Source organism: Centruroides vittatus, unplaced genomic scaffold (assembly GCF_030686945.1).
Source record: "Centruroides vittatus isolate TY-2023 unplaced genomic scaffold, ASM3068694v2 contig_347, whole genome shotgun sequence".
Classification (NCBI taxonomy): Eukaryota; Metazoa; Arthropoda; class Arachnida; order Scorpiones; family Buthidae; genus Centruroides; species Centruroides vittatus.
Window position 1 is genome coordinate 761,130 of NW_027122171.1, and position 19,472 is coordinate 780,601.

The window sequence follows — 19,472 nt, forward strand, 5'->3', positions numbered from 1 at the left end:
AATTTAGATAGTGGAATTAATTCAGTAAAAATTCTTCGGTTTACCGAGCGTGCAGAGTTTAAAGTTGATAGTAGCGGCAACGTTTAAAGTAATCGATACGCTCTCTGTTAATGGATACCTTTAACCTTTCAACATCCCTAAGTCCACTGGCGCCATCTCGTGTTGGGATTCGATACTAAATATTCTCGAAATGTATGCGATACTTCAGTTTTTAGTTCGTGACAGATCAAGTGTGAAGTTTGGATAAGTTGGCACGGAATACAGAATGCCATTGTTTAACCCCGTCTGCAATTCTCTTTTATCTGGCACCCAGTTCAGATAGAGGAGAACTGGCAGAAAGGGCATTTTGACTGCTTTAAATGGGAATTCTCGAGTTAAGAGGTTGCATTCTGAGAGCACCCACGGGAATGTTAAGAGGGAATATGCTACATATTTCATTTTCAAATGTCCGTGAATATTCTAGGAAATAAGTTTTTAACTTGAAAACGACTGTTTAAAACAGCCAAAAATGTTTATTATATAAAACATTGCTGGTAATTAAAGGTTCGAGTTCGGAGATTCGGATAATCAAACCCGGCTTTCGTTTTTCTTTAACGGACAATAATGTAATGAGTTTAAAATGAGAAATAATTAAAACTTTTATGCAATGCTCCCAAATTAAACCTGACATTTCCCAGCTGAAATAGTGACATCTTGGCCTGCGAGATCACCAGACTTAAAAACGTACGATTTTTGGCTCTGCGCTATCTCAGATTTGATTTACCGCAATCCCATCAAACATTAAGGACAGCATAGCACGCCATGTTCGTAACATTCCAAGGCATACAATGAATGCAACGGTTGAACATGCTGTTTTACGCTCTCAGATAGTGGCCATCGTGTTTTGAAGATGTTTCGTTCACATTAAATGCAGCTCGTTATGTTCTGTATAAAGTATAATACATCCTGTAGTAGTGGTTTTTGGAACTAACGTTTTGTTCTGGAAAAAATTCACATCTATCATTAAGACATTCCCAAACTTTCGTGACTTTCTTCTGATGAATAGTTTTTGCTGTAGCCAACTGGGAAATATCAAGTTTAATTTGAGACACCTGTATATTTATAATTTACAGGATGGCCATAATTAGTTTCCCTATTCGGAGTGCTCTATACCCGTAAATGAACTGAAACCAAAATTTGTATATAGACTAATGCAAAGTAATTTACAAAAAAAATGTTAGCTCAAAACTTCTGCTAGGGGTGCTTTGGTGGAATGTGGTTTATGGTGGAAACGGTGCTCTTTGGCAGACTTAAAGAACCGTATTACACTTCAAGTGTAAACCATCGCCAGATAGCAATTGCAATTCGCGTCTTCAATTTTACGTCGACAACATTCCTTACGTCAATAGATTGCCTGTGCAGAAGGAATGTCCCTCGAGGAATCAATAAATGTATTTTTGTTTCGTACATTTTCCCGCAAAACGCCTCTAGCAGAAGGGTTCCACTAAAATTTTTACCTGTAAAATCTTTTTCCGCATCCTTTTCATGGTGTGTATACAAATTTTGGTTTCAATCTGCTTATTGGTTACATCTAAAGAATGCTCTAATAGGGACTCTAATTATGGCCACTCTGTAAATCAGAACAACATATTTTAGCATTTACTGTATTAATTGATGGTAATTTAATGTTTAAACTTATTTTAATGAGGATGATTTGTATAGAAATAAATTATCCGATACAACTTTTTAGGATATTTATTAGAGTTTTTCAGAATTATAATAATATTTAGTCATTCACATGAGAAAAATTTGTTTAAAACTAAATATAGTTTTTATAAAATTAAAACAATAATGGAAACTATCATACAATTTAATGTATAATTTTTTCTATCACAAATTAGGCCATCAATCTTGGTCTTTTTTCCGGTGGAGGTTTCATTCCAGATTTTTGAGACTGCTGTTGCGTGCTGGTGGCGGGTTCGGCTTTTTCCTGTTTGATTTCGACGACTTTGCCGGACTCTTCCGCTACAGGACAAAGAAAATCGTATTATGTTCCTTACGAATTTGACAATAATAATACTGTATAATGTGAAAATACGTTCAAAAATTAATTTTATAATCATGTTTTACATTTAATACACAATATTTTTATGAAAGTATAATAAACACTTCAAAAAAAAACTATATACAGTAGAGACTCGTTAATCGGAACCCCGGTAATCGGAACGATTTTCAGTCGGACTGTGTCGTGCTGAATCGAACGTTTTTGATACTAGATTTACTTCTAAAGTATAATTTTCATGTTTTTATATTCTTCAATATATTTATTTTGTTTGTACAAAATGAAGAAATAATTTTTAACGATACGATAGCCTCGATTATTATTATAAAAATTTTCGTTAGGCTTAAAATCGACGAAAATTCAACACGAAGCGACACGCAACGGAGAAAAATTTGAACATCGGACAGGTTAATATATTTTTTCGTACATAATCGGTAATCGGAACAAATCACTAATCTGAACAACTCCAGTCCCCAATTGATTCCGATTTTCGGTTCTCTACTGTATTCGAAAATTCTATTGGCTTTTATTTTATATATGGTTGATTCATATACGAAATGATCGTAGAAGTGCATAGGTTATACTTCTTAATTAATTATAGGGTTGCTGTATTCTTATGCGTTTTAATTTTATAATCATGCCATTATCAGGTACAGTATTTCGTACAGCAAGCAAATATCCAAAGGTTTAACAACGTACAATTTATTATTCAATTTTCTCTTCTAAGGTGCATTGCAAAAATATAAGGTCAGTTGCATTTTTCAGTGATTTATCAAAAAAATTCACTATCACCTATAATTTGATAATTATAAAGGGGTATACTATAGATTACTCCCTATGGAATTTCGTGTGTTTGGGTATATATCTGAACTCAGGGGACCGAGACGAGTTCAACGATACTCTACTTTTGAACCGGAGACGAAAAATAAAAAAGTTATCATACTTTTCTCCGGCGATCGTGCGATGATAAGGAGTCGCGTCGCTCTCCGCTAAGTCGGCCTCGCTATCGCGATCGGGAGTCGCGTGCTTGCCGTTAAAATTGCCTTTAGTAGACGTTTCCCCCTTTTTTTACTTTGTTCAAGAACTACCGCGAATCGATCACTAGTTTAGCACATGGCGGCGTGTGGTGGCTCCCATACGAGAGGTCAGTCGGGCCGCCATGTTCGCTGCCATAAGTAACATTAACCGAAATGGCGATCGCGCGATGATCGGAAGTCGCGTCGCTCTCTCCGCTCTCGTATCGCGTGTTTAACGCTTCGGGCGATGACCGTAGTCCGACGTCACGGTTTGCAGACTTTACCGCAAGATGGCAATACTAGCAACTACGGTGCCGTCTGCATGAGAGCATTAAAAAAGTATGGCAACTTAAAAAGTATGATAACTTTCTTTATTTTTCGTCTCCGGTCCAAAAATAGGGTACCGTTGAACTCGTCTCGGTCCCCTGTGTTCAAATATATAATCAAAGTCCTGAAATTCCATAGGGAGTGATCTATAGTACACCCTTATAAAGAAAAGAGATGACAGAACTCCGTAATTGCAAACGAAGGCATAATTGAATTTATATCCATTAATTGGTTGTGCTAACTCTACCCATTCTTAAAATTACTTAAGTCTTCTTAAATTACTTAAGTCCTAAACTGCCTTTGAGTGTGGCCAAATCAGATTGGAAGTTCTGCTAGAGCTATTGCAGAGCAGCTAAAGAGATCTCGTTGTGTTGTAGCCAATTACATTAAGCTTAGTATGCAATATAGGAAGAAAAACCAAATAGGATGGCCTTCCAAGGTGACAAGAAAGCAAAAATCATCAATTATCCGGGAAATATCAACAGCAGGAACATCATTAGGTGAATGACACAAAGGCCTGATGTTAACGTTCCCAAATCCATACTGTTTCATATGGTAAAATCAACAAAACATCTAGTGTATAAAAGTAGTATATATAGTATAAAAATAGTGTATAAAAATATAAAAGTAGCACCATATCTAAAATAGTACCACCAACAAAAAAAGACTGCTATGGGCCAAAGATGGACTTGTCATGGACTTCAAAATGGTGTGAAGTTATCTGGAATAATAAAACAATAAAGTTCGATTTGGATGGTCCCGACGGTTTGCAATTTTATTGTCACAATCTTAGGAGAGAAGAGTTTTTTGTTTGCCAAGTGTCGGCAAGAAGGGGGTCAGTCAGGGGGACAGGTTTCGGATGGTCTGGAATGATCAATTTAACAGTTATAAATTGATGAATGAAGGCAGGAAGTATATCTTCTGCCATTTAGAAAAAGTTGGTGGTACATTCTGGCAATTGCAATAAGAAAATGCACCAATTCACAATGCAAACTTCAATTATTGGATAATGGCATTCAGGTCATGAATTGGCCTCCCTATTCCCATGATTTGAATCCCACAGAAAATCTATGGAGTCTAATAGCTAGGGATGTGTATGGAGGAGGAAAATACTACAATATGGAATAACTCATACCTGTAATTGTAATTGCATTGGAAAAAACCAATTTAAATATCTGCAACATCTTGTTAATTCTATGAAAGATAGTTGAAAGATATGAAAAAAAGTGTTAAAAATGGTGTTTCATTCGCTATTAAATGCCACTAGCCTTATGTTTTTGCAACATCATTATTTTTGATTTTTTTCAATAAAAAATTTATTTTCATTTTTATTTTCAATTGTAAATAAAATAATTCTTTTACATCTACCTTATTTTTGCGGAATGACAGGCATGTCGCATAAAAACGGGGTAGACCGGCATGCCGGTTAAACTGCGACTAAAATATAAAATTAACCAGATCTAACAAAACTAGCTGTTAATTAAATGTTAAAAAAAACATTCTTCCGAATACAATATAATAAACAACATTGTAATTTGACTAATCGACTTAAAATCAGGAAAAGAGCTTTCGTTTACAAGACAATAAAACAAAGAATTAAAAACAATTTATATTAGTAGTAACTTAGTAGTAGTAGTTAGTTAGTGTGGACTATACACTGACTAACTACTAATCTACCCAGACCTTAAAAATAACACCTTCCTGTGAACTTCCACGTTAATGGGGGTAAACTGAGATAATTTACAACGAGTTTCTTAAATTTAATATGTTTATTTTTGTTGCGTTTTTGAATCAAATAATAAGAAAATACACATTTAAGAAAAAAGCACTTTCGGAATTCCAAGAGTATTTTACGTCGTTAGAAAGAAGACAAAATGAAGAAATTAAACGTATAATCGCAGTTTTTGATATAATGCTGACAGTTTCACAGTTTTAGAATATAAACTCGGATCTATAACCTCACTTAAACCAGCATTTCCGGGGATAAACCGGCATGCCAGCGTTTACCATACGGAAATATCTGATTGCATGGTCTTCCCCGGACAGACTCAATGACGGTCATTCCGCGAAATACAGTACATTTATTCCTATCATTAGTTTTTTGTTTACGTGTGATAAAAATTTATTATTCCAAAAAAGTTGGGGTGGCCTTATATTTTTGCAACGCACCTTAGAATAGAAAATTGAAAATAAATTATACGTTGTTAAATCATTGGATATTTGTTTACTGTATCTGATAACAACAGAATTATAGAGTTAAAACGTATAGATTATATTTATTTATTTATTACATATACAAAAGGAAATATCACAAGACAATTGATATCCTCCCCCGATAACAACGTCCGTAACAAACTAGCAAATATTTATTGTGACATGATTATAATGCTGGGCTGCAATTTTAAATAATATTTTTAATTTATTTAATTTAAAATATATTCTCTCCACCTCAAATTGGTAGTGGCTTGCCCCTGTACATCATACTTTTCCTCTCAGAATAGAGTCGAGCTGGTCATCTAACTCCTTTCGTGGAAAAATTTCTGAATTGAAATAACGTGACTTCCGGTTTACATCGGAAGTTCGTATATAGTTAATCGGGGCCTCCTACTCCTAAGGTTTCCATATATGGTCTCGTCTTTCATCTGTGTAACTCTATTTTGGAGAACAGACGGACGACAATGGGGATTTATGTCTACAATTTTTTCAAATTGCAGCCCGGCATTGTGATGATGCCGCAATAAATAATTGCTCGTTGTTTTGTAGTTTCTTTTGGGAAAAAGCATAGCATCCGACTTTCTAACAACAGCTGACAGACTACGAATTTCAACGAATGGAAATAAATTCCGAAGCGGTATCGGTGTTTTGGAAATGCTGCAAAGACGTACCCGTTGCACAAAAATCGCTTATACAAAAACCACTACCGATGCAGGAGATAAACTGCAGATACGAAAGAATAATATATTTTCTGTAATCTAAATAAGATTTTTAAAGAAAATTCTGCTTAACTTAGGCCACAGAAAATAAATTATTGTTGTTACAGTACAATTTTTTTTCTAACAATAATTTATTCACAATTTTGAAAATAAATACAAATAACACATTTGCATAATGTATAAAAAGTTTCAATTTTGATACATTAATAAACACAAAATAGTATATTTCTTATTTTAATTCTGATCTTAATTTTAATTAATTACACAACTACATATGATTAATTATTTGCATAATAATTTATTAAAAGCCCTATCTACATGTAGATAGAGCTTTTAACAGAATTTCCTCAATATAGTCTGCATTTAATAAGTACAGCGCCTTCATTCATTTAAATACCTGTCCAGAGACAAAATGAATCTTTCCAGCATTACACGAATATACAAATGTGGTGCATGCTGATTCCTGTGCTAAAATTACTTATACTTAAATATCTATCCAGAGGTAAAAGATTAATAAAAATTTAAAAAATTCCGCAATAATAATAAATTAATGCATTTGATAAAATAAAATAAATCACGTGTGAAAACCTCAGAATAATTTGGCAGCAAAATATAAATTTTTCGAACATCAGACCAAGGTGCAAATCACGAAAGTGACCTGATGAATCGTATTGCAACAGAATATGCCTATATCTTTTAAGAGCAGACTGTTTTACTCTATCACCTAGCAGGCAGCATTGCATATGTGGTCTACTAGGTCAGTACTAGGTGATAGAGTAAAGCAGCAATAGTCTACCTTATACTCGCACAAACTACAGTGAAACGGTTATTCTATACAGCAGGGGTGGCCAACTTTTGTGCACATAAGATCTACTTTTTATCGTAAAAATGTGTCGCGATCGACTTGTTGTCATAGGCATAGTCTAAGTGGGGAGGGGAAGTGTGAAATACATACTATGTTTATACACTGTTTCAGTACGAAGTGCACTCACTGCTTATGAGTCGAGTCATAACTGCATGCATACAGTTGCGTTCGGTTACAAATATAATACATTAAGTCAAGACATCGCTAGCGATCGACCAAAATTGGCTTGGCGATCGACTTGTTGGCCACCCCTGCTATACAGGAAAATGAAACAAAATAAAAGATTTTCTTCGTTATTAGACGGTTATTGTTTAATATTCAATTCCTGTCTATACAAACACACTCACTACTCAATAACAAATAAAATTATTGTTTAAAAGATCACATTCATTAGTAATTCGATGAGGGAATATAGTCAATTTTTTAAAACAACACCAGTGAATATCTTATATGAATTACAAGCATTCAATGAATTTATGCATTTTTAATAATGACACTGAAATGATAATCATTTCTAATTTCTTCCATCAACTAATCAATCATCAATTAATTGTCTAGTTAATTAGAAATTAATGCATGTAAATCATTGCACTTATTAGGGAAAATCAATGTTAAATCAACTAAACAGCTGAAAATTATAGGCTATACTTATATTATAAATTAATTAATTAATCTGACATTCAAGATAGGCAGTCCCAACATCTCACAATAAATTTAACACCAGAAGTTTTTAATTAATTAATTAATTTTGAAAATATATTCTTCAATCCTTGCAAACTAGACAAGTATGTTATCAGCTATGCTGTCTACAGCACTAATCTGATCTTTGCCTCTAGACATGTATAATTTTCTAATCCTATTATAACAACACAAATCCACTGGTCACAGAGATCCACTTATCTAGAGGCAAAGATTAGGCTGAAGATTTGAATGACATAATTAGAAATGTCTCTGCCCAGTTTACAGGATTGAAAATTTAAATCAAACTCTGAAATGACCTATTTTATAGCTGTTTTTTAAAGTATTAAATTTATCACAAGATGGTAGTAGTACTGAATACATTAATTAGTTAATTAGTTTATAGCATAAATGTAATCCATGTCCATGATTTTGTATATTATATATAAAAGGACAGAAGAAAGCAAACAAAATTATCTCATTGTTACTGAATGAATTAAGTCAATGCAACAGGTAGATCTACTAAAGGAAATGTCTTCTGGGACTTTTCCATGGGAAACTAGCTCTATTTAGGTATTAGACAAGTGAATAAACCCCCCCCAGAAAACTCTGGGCAGGCAACCATCAGGCAAGCACAAACCTACAACCAGTTATCAGCATTCAATGGTTTTTATCTACTAATCTACTGATGGGCTGCAAACAAAATTAATTTAAAACATACCCTTCAACATATTTTAAATACCAGTCAAATTCACATAAGAGCATAGGATAAGGAAACCATTTGCTTAAGAGAGCACCATTCCATACATTTTACCTGTAGCAGTACTCATGTTAACAGAGCATCAGATAATAAAGCAGTCTGTTTAAATAATGAGTGCTGTGTTGGCAGCTTTTCTAGAGCAGAAGTTTGCATAAGGGAGAACTAATATGAAAAAGATTTATAAGAGTTTATCATTAATCTTGCCATACATCACCACCCAGGACACATGACAATAGTTGTCTTACACACAACTGAAATTAAGGAAATGATTGAAAAAAAAAAACCAAGAATAATCATATACAAAAAAAATTGCAGACTTCTTTAAGTAAATTTGTTTACGTTGTTTATTTCATGAATAGTTATAATAGCATGTACTTCCATATTTGTAAATTATCATAATAAAATCTGATAGAGATTCTTACAATAATGTACAGTAATTTGTATGTTTCATTAGAAAGCATCGGAAATTTTGGATAGTAAAGATGTTCACACCTTTTCAGTTAGGCCTCCTACTGCCCTTCTGAAAAGAACTGAAAAGCATATAACAGTTAAATATACTGTATTTACTGATTATTGTATAAATGACAAAATGAAATAAGAATGGAAACCAATGTGTGTAAATACAGTAAAATTACATGATCATGTATTTTAATATTTGCAAATATAAGTTATATATAACTTCTAATATATGAAAGAATACAGATTAATAACCATAAACAACTTCCTTTATCTTGTTACTTTGTATAAGGGAGCAATCTAGATAAGGAAGAATGATGCAGTGATCCCAAGGGTACTCTCTTAAGCAAACTCAACTGTATATAAAACTGAATAATGCAATAAAAGCCTTATTTAAAAATCCTTAAACACTTATCAATAGAAACAAAATATTTACAGAACAATCATATCACATTTTAAAATGTAAAAAAGTGAAAAACTGTTCTCTGATGGCCAGAGATTGTGGATTGTAAATACAATTAAAATCTTCCAATACATTTAAAACTACAAGAGGAAGTTTTTACTTAATTTTAAAATGTAATTTAGCATTTACAATAAAAGGCTGTACAAGTGTAAAGCATTCCTGTCGAACAGAAAACAGACTTTTAAATAAGCTACCTTACTATGTTTGTTTTGTAATGTTTACTGTTCTTTAGGTATACGATAATAATTTATAGAACTCAAACAAAGAATAAATAATTGCAAGAAAATGTCTTCACATTAGTTACAAGCATAGCAATTAAGTATTTTGCATAATAATCAACTGAATTTAATCCTACTAATATATACTTATTTATTACAAAGGGACAAATTTTGTATACACATATTTTTCTATAATTACAAAACCAGGTCTTAGTTTAAAGGAACAAGATGAAATAACAATGATTTTATTAAGATATTTCTGATATTATTTACCAGAATATCCAGAATATCACATCTAAGTTATTAGAAAAGTCAAATACACTTTTTAAATTAATGCAATATATAAAAACTATCAATTACAAATTAAAATGTTACAAATCTTATTGGAAGAGAAGAAAAAAATGACAAAAGAAAATAATCTAATCTAGCATATCTGATAATTTTTTATTGTTTATATGAAGTTAATTGTGATTTTTAAAATATTTACATTTCTAACAACAGACTATCTTGTGATTTTGTTTCGCATTTATTTGATTTGAAGCAGAAGGAAAAATTCTTATTACAAGTCATCAAACATGTTAAATCCAGAAGAGATACAAAAAATAATTAAATGATTTTAGTATCATTTCACTTCTCTTAACATTTTCGTATAGCAGAAATTATTATTATTATTCCAACAAACTGTTATCTAGAATTGAACAAAAAATACCTTAACCTGTATTTCTTTTCCAACTGTTATATATAACAGAAGAAAAGTATGGTGATCAGTCAAAAAACAATCCCCCAAGATTTTTAATTTTTGAACCTAAAACACATTGAAACATCAAGAAATGCAAAAATAAAAAATTTTTGTATGTATGGATATTAGTGTGTGTGGGTGGCACGATTTTGTTTACGGTCTTTGAAGCTTAATAAATCCTGCGCTTTTTGTAGAAATTTTCTGAAATTTTGCAGGAAGTTTGTGTATTAGGGGATTGATGCTATTAAATTTTGGTGAAGTTCAAGATAATGGGGGTCGTGTGTATCTCCAGTAGGATCGGACTTAATGACAATTTTACTCGTTATTAACATTTAAAATTTTTTATAAAACCCATCCCTACACTCCAAATTAAGCTTCTTTCCATTTTATAATAGTTAAAAATATAAGTTTTTTTAAAAAAATATGATAACAGATGACACCACCAAAATTTTAAATCTTGCCAGGAAACTTCAGCAACTCAATACTGGTTTTTTTTAATTTTTAAATAATTAACCTCAGTGGTAATTACTTAAATTCTGTTATAGTTTATTACTTAAAATGTTATTTTTACATTTTATAATTTATAATTTAAAATTAATATAATTTAAATTTATTTAAATTAATATAATTTAAAAAAATATTTTCTTCTTATTCAGTTCTACATATCAATTTATTGACAATAGTAAAATACTTATAATAGATTTTGCTAAAAAACAGTATTGTTAAGATATGAACTAATGCAAATTATAATCAAGAAATTTGCATGATATTTGTGTATCATACAAATTTCTTAATTTAATTTGCATTAGTTCATGTCTGATAAAACTAATAAAAATTAAAACAAAAAATTTGAATGCTGAAAAGAAATTGAACATGAAACAATAACTTTTTTTCATACTTTTGGATTATTTCTTCAACATCAGAAAAAGATATTTTTGATGAGCAATTATTATTGTGATACCATCACAATGCCAGGCTGTAATTTTTAATCATATTGTTAATTTATTCAATTCAAAATATATGTTCTCCACTTCAAATTTGTAGTGTCTTGTCCCTGTACATCATAATTTTCCTGGTGACAACAGAATCATGCCAATCATCTATGTAACTCCATTTAGGAGAAAATTTTTAATTGAATTCATGTGAATTCAATTAAAAATTATGTATATTTTGTATATATTTTGTATTTTTTACTCAATTTTGTATATAGTTAATCGGGGCTTCTTACCCCTAAGCTTTCCACATCTGGTCTTGACTTGTATCTAACACTGTTCTTAAAATTAAGGAAGGACAGACAACAGATGGATTACAGTGGAAATTTATAAGTCTACACTTTTTTCAAATTGCATCCCAATGACAGCATAATGCAGCTCTAAAGCTCTTGTAAAGCATTACAATTGCTCAGATAAAATATTTGTGCTTTAAGTAAAATTTTTCCAAATGCCATATATCTCGATTTATTTTTGAAGATAATAACATTCATTCTCATAAAACTAAAGAATAATTAAAGAATTCAAATTACCAGCAGAAGATTTTAATTGAGCATATTCATGTTTTACAAGGCATTATAAAATTCTATTAGACACTTGATATTTGTCTTTGGCATAACATTATATTACAAATTAAATACATTCATTAAATACATCACTTCCAATACTTGGAAGTGATGGTATGTGGAAGAGCCTCACTAAGGTCAACAGAAGAGATCTTTTGGGAAACTCTTGAATTCCTGATGGGCCAATATGCATCTGAACCATTGGCATGCCTGACAAAAAAATTTTGGGAATCTTCAGATTTTCAAAAATCAAGTGTGGAGGAAAAGAACATCCCCACTTTATATTTAATTATTGATGAATTTATAACATTTTAAAGAATAGGTGTATTTATTTTAGATTCAGTGAAAAAGTAGCTGAAATGAAGTGTCTCTCAAATCACAGCATTTGATATTGTCTCTGGTATCATTTACATGAATATACCATATTCATCAATTAATCAAAGATTTGAATATCATTGGTTAACATTCTAACTTCCCATTAATGGTGCTGAGTTCAAAATAAGATAAAAAATGTAATTTAAAATTAGATATTATGCATAATCACCAACAATTTTGGTAAATGTGAAAAGTTTCATATATTGCAAATTAATCACATTTACCGGTGATTATGCATACTCATCATTTTGTAGTAATAAGCATACTTAATTGTCGGAACGTAGTGACAACTAATACTTGACTTCGTGCATTCCTTGTCAACAGAATAACTCTGGAATGAGTTGTCCGATCTTGATGAAATTTTCTTGGACAACTCATCATCACTCATGGATGAACTGATTAAAATTTCAACTTTCAAAAATGATCCGTTTTTGTAGAACTGAAGATAGGGAGTTTTTCTTCAGTATGGATCATTTTTGAGAGTTGAAATTTTAATCAGTTCGTTTTTGAGTGATGGTGAGTCGTCCAAGAAAATTTCATCAAGATCGGACAACTCATTCTAGAGTTATTTTGTTGACAAGGAATGCATGTAGTCAAGTGTTAGTCGCTTCCTGCACGCACGTGTAGAAGTGTCATCTAGTGGTCGGAAAATATGACAAGCATTAAAACAGTAATTTTGAAAGGTAAATGTTATCGCTAACTGGATACACAACAAATATAAAGAATCTTTATAGAATAATAAGTTAAAAAAAGTTTTTTTTTTAACTTATTATTCTATAACATGGAACAGCAGTGATCAATATTGATGGCTTTACGATCCATTCTCTCCTTTGTCTTCCTATCGTTAGTACGAAATTTCGATCTCTAAATGAAGAAGCTGCACAGAAATTCCAGATTGAGATGAAGTCGCTCAAATTCATCATCATCATGAAATGTCAATGATTGGTGCAAGAATGCTTTACATGATCGAGAGAAGATTGAGGGAGATAAACCCCGATAAAGATGAGCCGTTTGGTGGATTCTTTATCTATTTGTTTGGTGATTTTCGTCAGCTTCCTCCTGTTAAAGATACTCCTCTCTCCTCGAGTGTTTTTTACAATGTAATGTCCCAACAAGGTAGGGACCTTGTTGGGACATTACATTACATTCACATTTGATTCTTTTGAGAAGTTCATTGAACTTAGTAATTCTCATAGATAAAATAGCGCAGATAGTTCCTTCACAGATGTCTTACAACATCTAGCTTCGGGTGATTTCTCTGATACAGATCTGAACACTCTGACGACAAGAAATGGAGCCTATTTATCCAGAGATGAACTTGATCAGTTCCAAACGGCTATATCCAACAAACGAGCAAGTTAAACAAAGCAACGAAGACTACTTGCAGTCAACTGGATGCCCTCTTGCTTATATAGCATCTGAAAACACTCCAGATATTGCCCTGCCTTCGTCCAAAGATGACTCAGCTCTTGGTCTTCTCCAAGTATTTGAATCTCTCAGTTAATGCCAGAATCATGCTGAGAGTCAACTTATGGGTGCAAGGAGGTCTCGTCAATGGTTCACTAGGAACTATACGCTACATTATATATGCTCCTAATGCTCGCCCTCAAGCTCTTCCTTTGTTTATTTTAGTAGAATTCGATAGCTATCAGGAACCTTTCATCTATGGTAATCTGTTTCCAATAATTCCCATAATACGCTCTTCGAACGATGGCAGTATATTGCGATCTCGTAGACAGTTTTCCCTTACCTTAGCATACTCGATGACTATAGATAAATCACAGGGATTAACTCTTCCAAAAATCAAAATAGATATAGGGAAAAAAGAGACAGCTATCGGTCTTGCCTATGTTACATTGAGTTGAGTGAAAAAAATAACTGACTCAGTATTTTTAAAGAGTTACAATAAAGATCACTACGAGTCAATCTGTAAGTCCAAGGCTGTAGTGATAGACAGATTTTCATGAAACATTGGCATAGCAATTAATTAATGGCTTATTCTGACCTTATATTTGTACCTTTAAATGATCCAATAGAAATCAAATATAATGTTGAGAAGAAATGATTCTTTGTTTCTTTTTCCCTCATAATCTAGAAAATAAAGGTGGGAGCAGCTTCGTTCCGACTACATGCTGATGCAGCGTTACTTAACTAGTTAATTAAATTTACCAGATATTATGCATAATTGCCAATCTAGGATAGTAAATTTGATAAATAATTCATTCTCATCAAGTAACTCTTGGATAAAAAGTAACACTGGACCAGGAGATTATAATCTTTGCAGCCCATGAAGATCATATCATCAAGGCATTAAGTGTAGTCCTTATGAAGCCATGTTGAGTTGACCCTTAAAAGTTGGGCTGAAGATATCATCCCTTCCAAACGATACTGTAGCAGATGTTTGCATCGAACAGGAGCTACAAAAAATAATTGAGTCATTAGATCAAAATTGATGTCAATTAGAAGGACCCAATGAAAAGATTTCAGAAAAAGTATTGAAAATGAACAGCTATCACTCAACCAATCCATTGTGTCTATCCCTGATTCATGAACCAAAGTACAGTCTGGTATGAAAGTGATCAGTTTTTCTACAATCAAGATCAGAAAGAAAGAAGTTGAGGAGAGAGTGAACCCAAAGGCATATTTAAAAGCCCAAGCAAAGAAAATGAAGAAAATATCAGAGCTGAAGTTTGCTGTAGCCAAAGTAGAAAAAACAGTAAAGCTAAAAATACCAATTGTGGACAGTACAAAAGGCAATCCAGCAAATATGTTGGCAGTAATATTATCTATTGAAAATGATGAATGCTGTCACTCGGGAACAAAGGATGAATGTCTTTCACAACTGTATACCAAAAACTAGTTTGTACTATGTGATGAATAATTTCTTACAGTAGAGAATGTACAGTACAACACATCACTCTCTCAGAGAGTAAGCAAGAAAAACATCAGTTTTGGGAGGTCAGGAGTACCAAAAGTTTGTGTAAAGAAAAGTGTAATTCAACCAAATACAAATGCAAAAAAATTGAAAAATTATGTAACCCAAAATGTCATGCTAGTTTGCCATGTTTGAATAAACAGTAAGAATTATTACAGATATACTTTTTCCCAACAAATTTTGATATTTTTGTACACATATCAAGCTGAAACAGAATTTTCTTAGTTTTCTTACATTTGTCAAATCATTCTATCACATTATTATTATTATTATTCAAAATGTCATGCTCAGCTGATACTGTTTCCAAGTGCTATACCAGATCAAAGTAAAGGCAACACTACCCAAACAAGTGTTACATTAAATTTTTATGTTATTGGTAAATGTGTCAGCATCCAGAAACTTCCTAACAATGTGACGTGTGTTCAATATTGCAATTTTTGTAGTGCCATGTACCATACATGTTCAGATGTTGATTGTAATATAAATCTATTTATTACAATTTATGCAATTTATGCAGGTCGCAGATTTATGTTACAATAAACATCTGACTAATGATTGTCGTCCTCTAGTTTTTGTGTGCACTTCTCTTTGGTATAACAAGTCCTTAAATAAAAGTAAAGTTCTCATAAACGTTTTCTATAATATTTATAAAAAAGGGCAAGAAGCATTAATCATAATTAATCATTCCAATATTAATAAAAAAATATATATATTTTTAATTCATTGTATTAAAATTTGTTTAAATCCACAAGTTCTTTATTAAAACAACAAAAAATGGAAAATTTCATGGTATTTATCAAATTTATGAACTACATTTTGAAAATTATGCACAAATTGCTTTAAAAGTAATATTCAGTGATATTTATCAAACTTACAAAATTCATTTGGAAATTATACATAATGATCAATAAAAGTGAGAAATTCTGGCATATTTAATAAATTTACAAACTTCATTTGAAATTATGTAAAATCATTGGTAAAAGTGAGAAATTTAGTGAAATTTATCAAACTCACTAAGATGATTGGTGATTATGCATAATCGGTGGTTAATCACTTTTACCATAACATATGTATTTAAAAAGAATTTTAGCGTGTGATTCTTAATACTATAACCAATTACTGTTTTTTTGTATATTTTATATCACTGAATTTTTTTTTGAGTTTATAAATGTAATTTTACTTCATTAAAAGATGTTTTGACAGAGTCTGGACATACCAAATAAGAATTTATACTCTCTTTTTCTAAGTTAGCATCTACTGTAAAAAACACCTTATAGGTTACTGAGGATGTTCAAGATTTCTTTTCAGGTATAGACTCAATAAATGACTTTATAGTGTGCAAGCAATCAAAAATGCTTTATTTTGTATGTAAGCATAATAATTTTTTTTATTACCTTGATAGTTTGTAAAAGAAAAAACAAGCACCTTGCAATATGGAAAACTGAATTTCATTACAGGACAACCAGAAGACTAGAGCTGAATGTCTGATGGAAATTATCAGACATTCTTAATTTCTAACCCTGCAGAAACCTGACTTTATTTGAAAAATTGTCTTATAATTATACCATAAATACAGAATTTATTTTAAAAAGTAAAATTTTGATATTAATAATATTTTATTAGCATAAACTTTCACCTATTGTCTGCTTTTCCAATTGAGGTGGAGATGATAACTTTGGAGGAAATCTCTTTGCTAATTCAGCCAGAAGTACATCTACACGACGACGTTGAAACAAAGAACTTGGTTCTTCTTTACTTTTGTCTTTTGTTTTTGGTTTATCTAAAATAAATTTCAAATAACAACACTTAATTAATATTTCAATATCACGTTACTTACAACTTTCTTCATAAAACTTTTTTATAAAAAAATCTTTACTTTCTATATATATATTGTTAAAATAACTTAATAAAAAGAAACAAAATTTTATTCTCAAAAGTTTTGTACCAGTGGTGGAGAATCTGTTACCCAAACAATAAGTTCAAAGTACTCATATTAATTTTTGAAAATATTAGATTTTTATAAATTAATTAAAAAAACACTTTTCATAGATTTCAAAACTTTGCATATATAGTGTGAAAGTGGAGTCCTTAAGAAGAACTTGAAAAGTCTTAAAGACTATCAATTACAAACTTCAAACAGAAAAATTATAACAAAAAAAAAAAAAAATAACAGTAGATTTCCCAGTAAGTGAAATATTTGTTTCCATTATAATCACATCATGTAGAGTTTATTGTTATTTTTGTCATGCAGTCAATTTAAGAAGTCAAGTAAAGTAAAATTTGATTTGTCAGCATTTTTTGACAAGACTGTCTTATTTATAAAATCACAGTGCCATCACGGCTTACCAGCTTAGAGGTATGAAGAAGTACATGTCAAGAGTTGCAATTTGGCACGAAGTATTAGGTGCCCAAAACTCACACTCATAAAAAAAAACCAGACTTGTAGGTACTCAGGGAACTGAGAACAGTCAAAATAAAATACAACATGGCGACACTTTTTCTACAAACAGGCACTAGTGCGAGATTTGTGCATGCGTTGCTCATTGGGAAGTTGGAAATGCAAACGTTGTGCATTTTTGAAACTAGATGGAACTAGTCATTATAATTTCATATTGAAACTAACTTCCAAAATATAACTTTTTTGTTTTTACATTTATTAGTATATTTCTTTTGTTTGTACAAAATAAAAAAATAATTTCAGACAATACAATAGCCACAATTATTTTTTTCAAAAATGGGAAGTTCTCGTTAGGCATCGACAGAAATTCAACCCAGGGCAACACACAACGGAGAGAAATTTCGACATCGGATAGGTTAATTATAGGGTATTTTAATTTTCTAGTAGTTATTACCCATATCTTTGCTGTAATTTTATATTGTACAGTTATGTTCCTTAATGTATTAATGTTATAATCTGCAAAACTATAGTTTCACGTTTGGTTTTAATTATTTCTTACCATTTATAATATCTTGTAAATATGTTTTGTTTAAACTATATTTCCATAATAATAGAATTTCTTATTTGATTCAGTAGTTCCTGTTGATAAGTGAAGTAACTTGAAAATATTTGAATATTGTGTCTTCAGTTACATATATTATACATACATATAATTTTAACAAATTGTATCTATTAAAACTATGACAGTTGTTTATATGATTTGACTAGGCTGTCTCATTACAAGTTTCAGCAAGTTGTTCCATTATAACAATATACAGTAGACCCTTGTTTTAGTGGATCACAGAACAACAGATTTCTCGGAATAACAGATTTTTTCCAGGTCCTATGAAACCACATCAACATAATTTTACCTCCTTTTAGCAGATCCATTACTCAGAATAACAAATTTTTTTCTACCCCAAATCCATTGTAAACTTTGCATTTTTATTCAACATTTAGTTAACATTTGAGTGTTTATGGAAATTTGTAGAGTTTGATGATGGACTTGTTACGTTTGGGATATGTATAATTGAAGAGTTGTACAAAGAGAGTCAAGCTGGCTGATACAATTGTTGAGGAGTCACCTAGCGAACACTGTTACTAGTCCAATTGTAGTGCCAAAATTTAGCAAGGCCATCTAGTATTTCCAAGTCATAAAGACATTCCTGACAAGTTTCAGCATAAACAAATGGGTTTATTGTACATGACATTGCTAATATCAAACAGCGTTGTATACAGTAGACAGAAAAGTGGCATCAAAAGATACTAAGATGAATGATTTTTTTTTTTAAATCATGAAGTTAAACAAAGTGCTAATGAGCTTATGTAATTTGTCTCTTTTTATGCTTACAGTATTTACAGTTTTTGTCAGCTTTGTTGTACACATGTATAGCATAACATACAATAATATACAGCATAATATAAACATATGTTACAAATGTGTTTCTGTAGTATAAAGAGTAGAGATCTCAAGAAACTGAATAATGTACTGGTATTTCTTATATATAGCGGTTAAAAAATTTTTTGAATAATGGATATTTCCCTGGTGTATGCAGGAAATCCTTTGTTTACAAAATAATGGATTCTCAGAACAACAGATAATTTTTTGTGGCCTGAGCAATCCATTAAATGAGATTCTTCTGTACAGAATTGAAAAGTAGCTGCCAAAGGATT

General features: G+C 31.3%; 2 protein-coding genes across 2 annotated transcripts in view; both read right to left on the minus strand.

The window, feature by feature from the left end:
- Positions 1–1,609, minus strand: part of LOC136974300 (protein dispatched homolog 1-like) — a 35,129-nt gene extending 33,520 nt beyond the window's left edge. The window contains exon 1 of the mRNA XM_067269138.1: positions 1,497–1,609. The gene's annotated coding sequence lies outside the window, so the exon portion shown is untranslated. The remainder of the gene's footprint in view (positions 1–1,496) is intronic.
- A 109-nt stretch (positions 1,610–1,718) lies between these two features.
- MED6 (mediator complex subunit 6) overlaps positions 1,719–19,472 on the minus strand; it is a 43,916-nt gene continuing 26,162 nt past the window's right edge. Inside the window, exons 8-9 of the mRNA XM_067269139.1 lie at positions 16,998–17,141; positions 1,719–2,004 (exon numbers count right to left, since the gene is read on the minus strand). Of these exons, the coding sequence (XP_067125240.1) occupies positions 1,877–2,004; positions 16,998–17,141 (272 nt within the window). The 3' untranslated portion in view covers positions 1,719–1,876. The remainder of the gene's footprint in view (positions 2,005–16,997; positions 17,142–19,472) is intronic.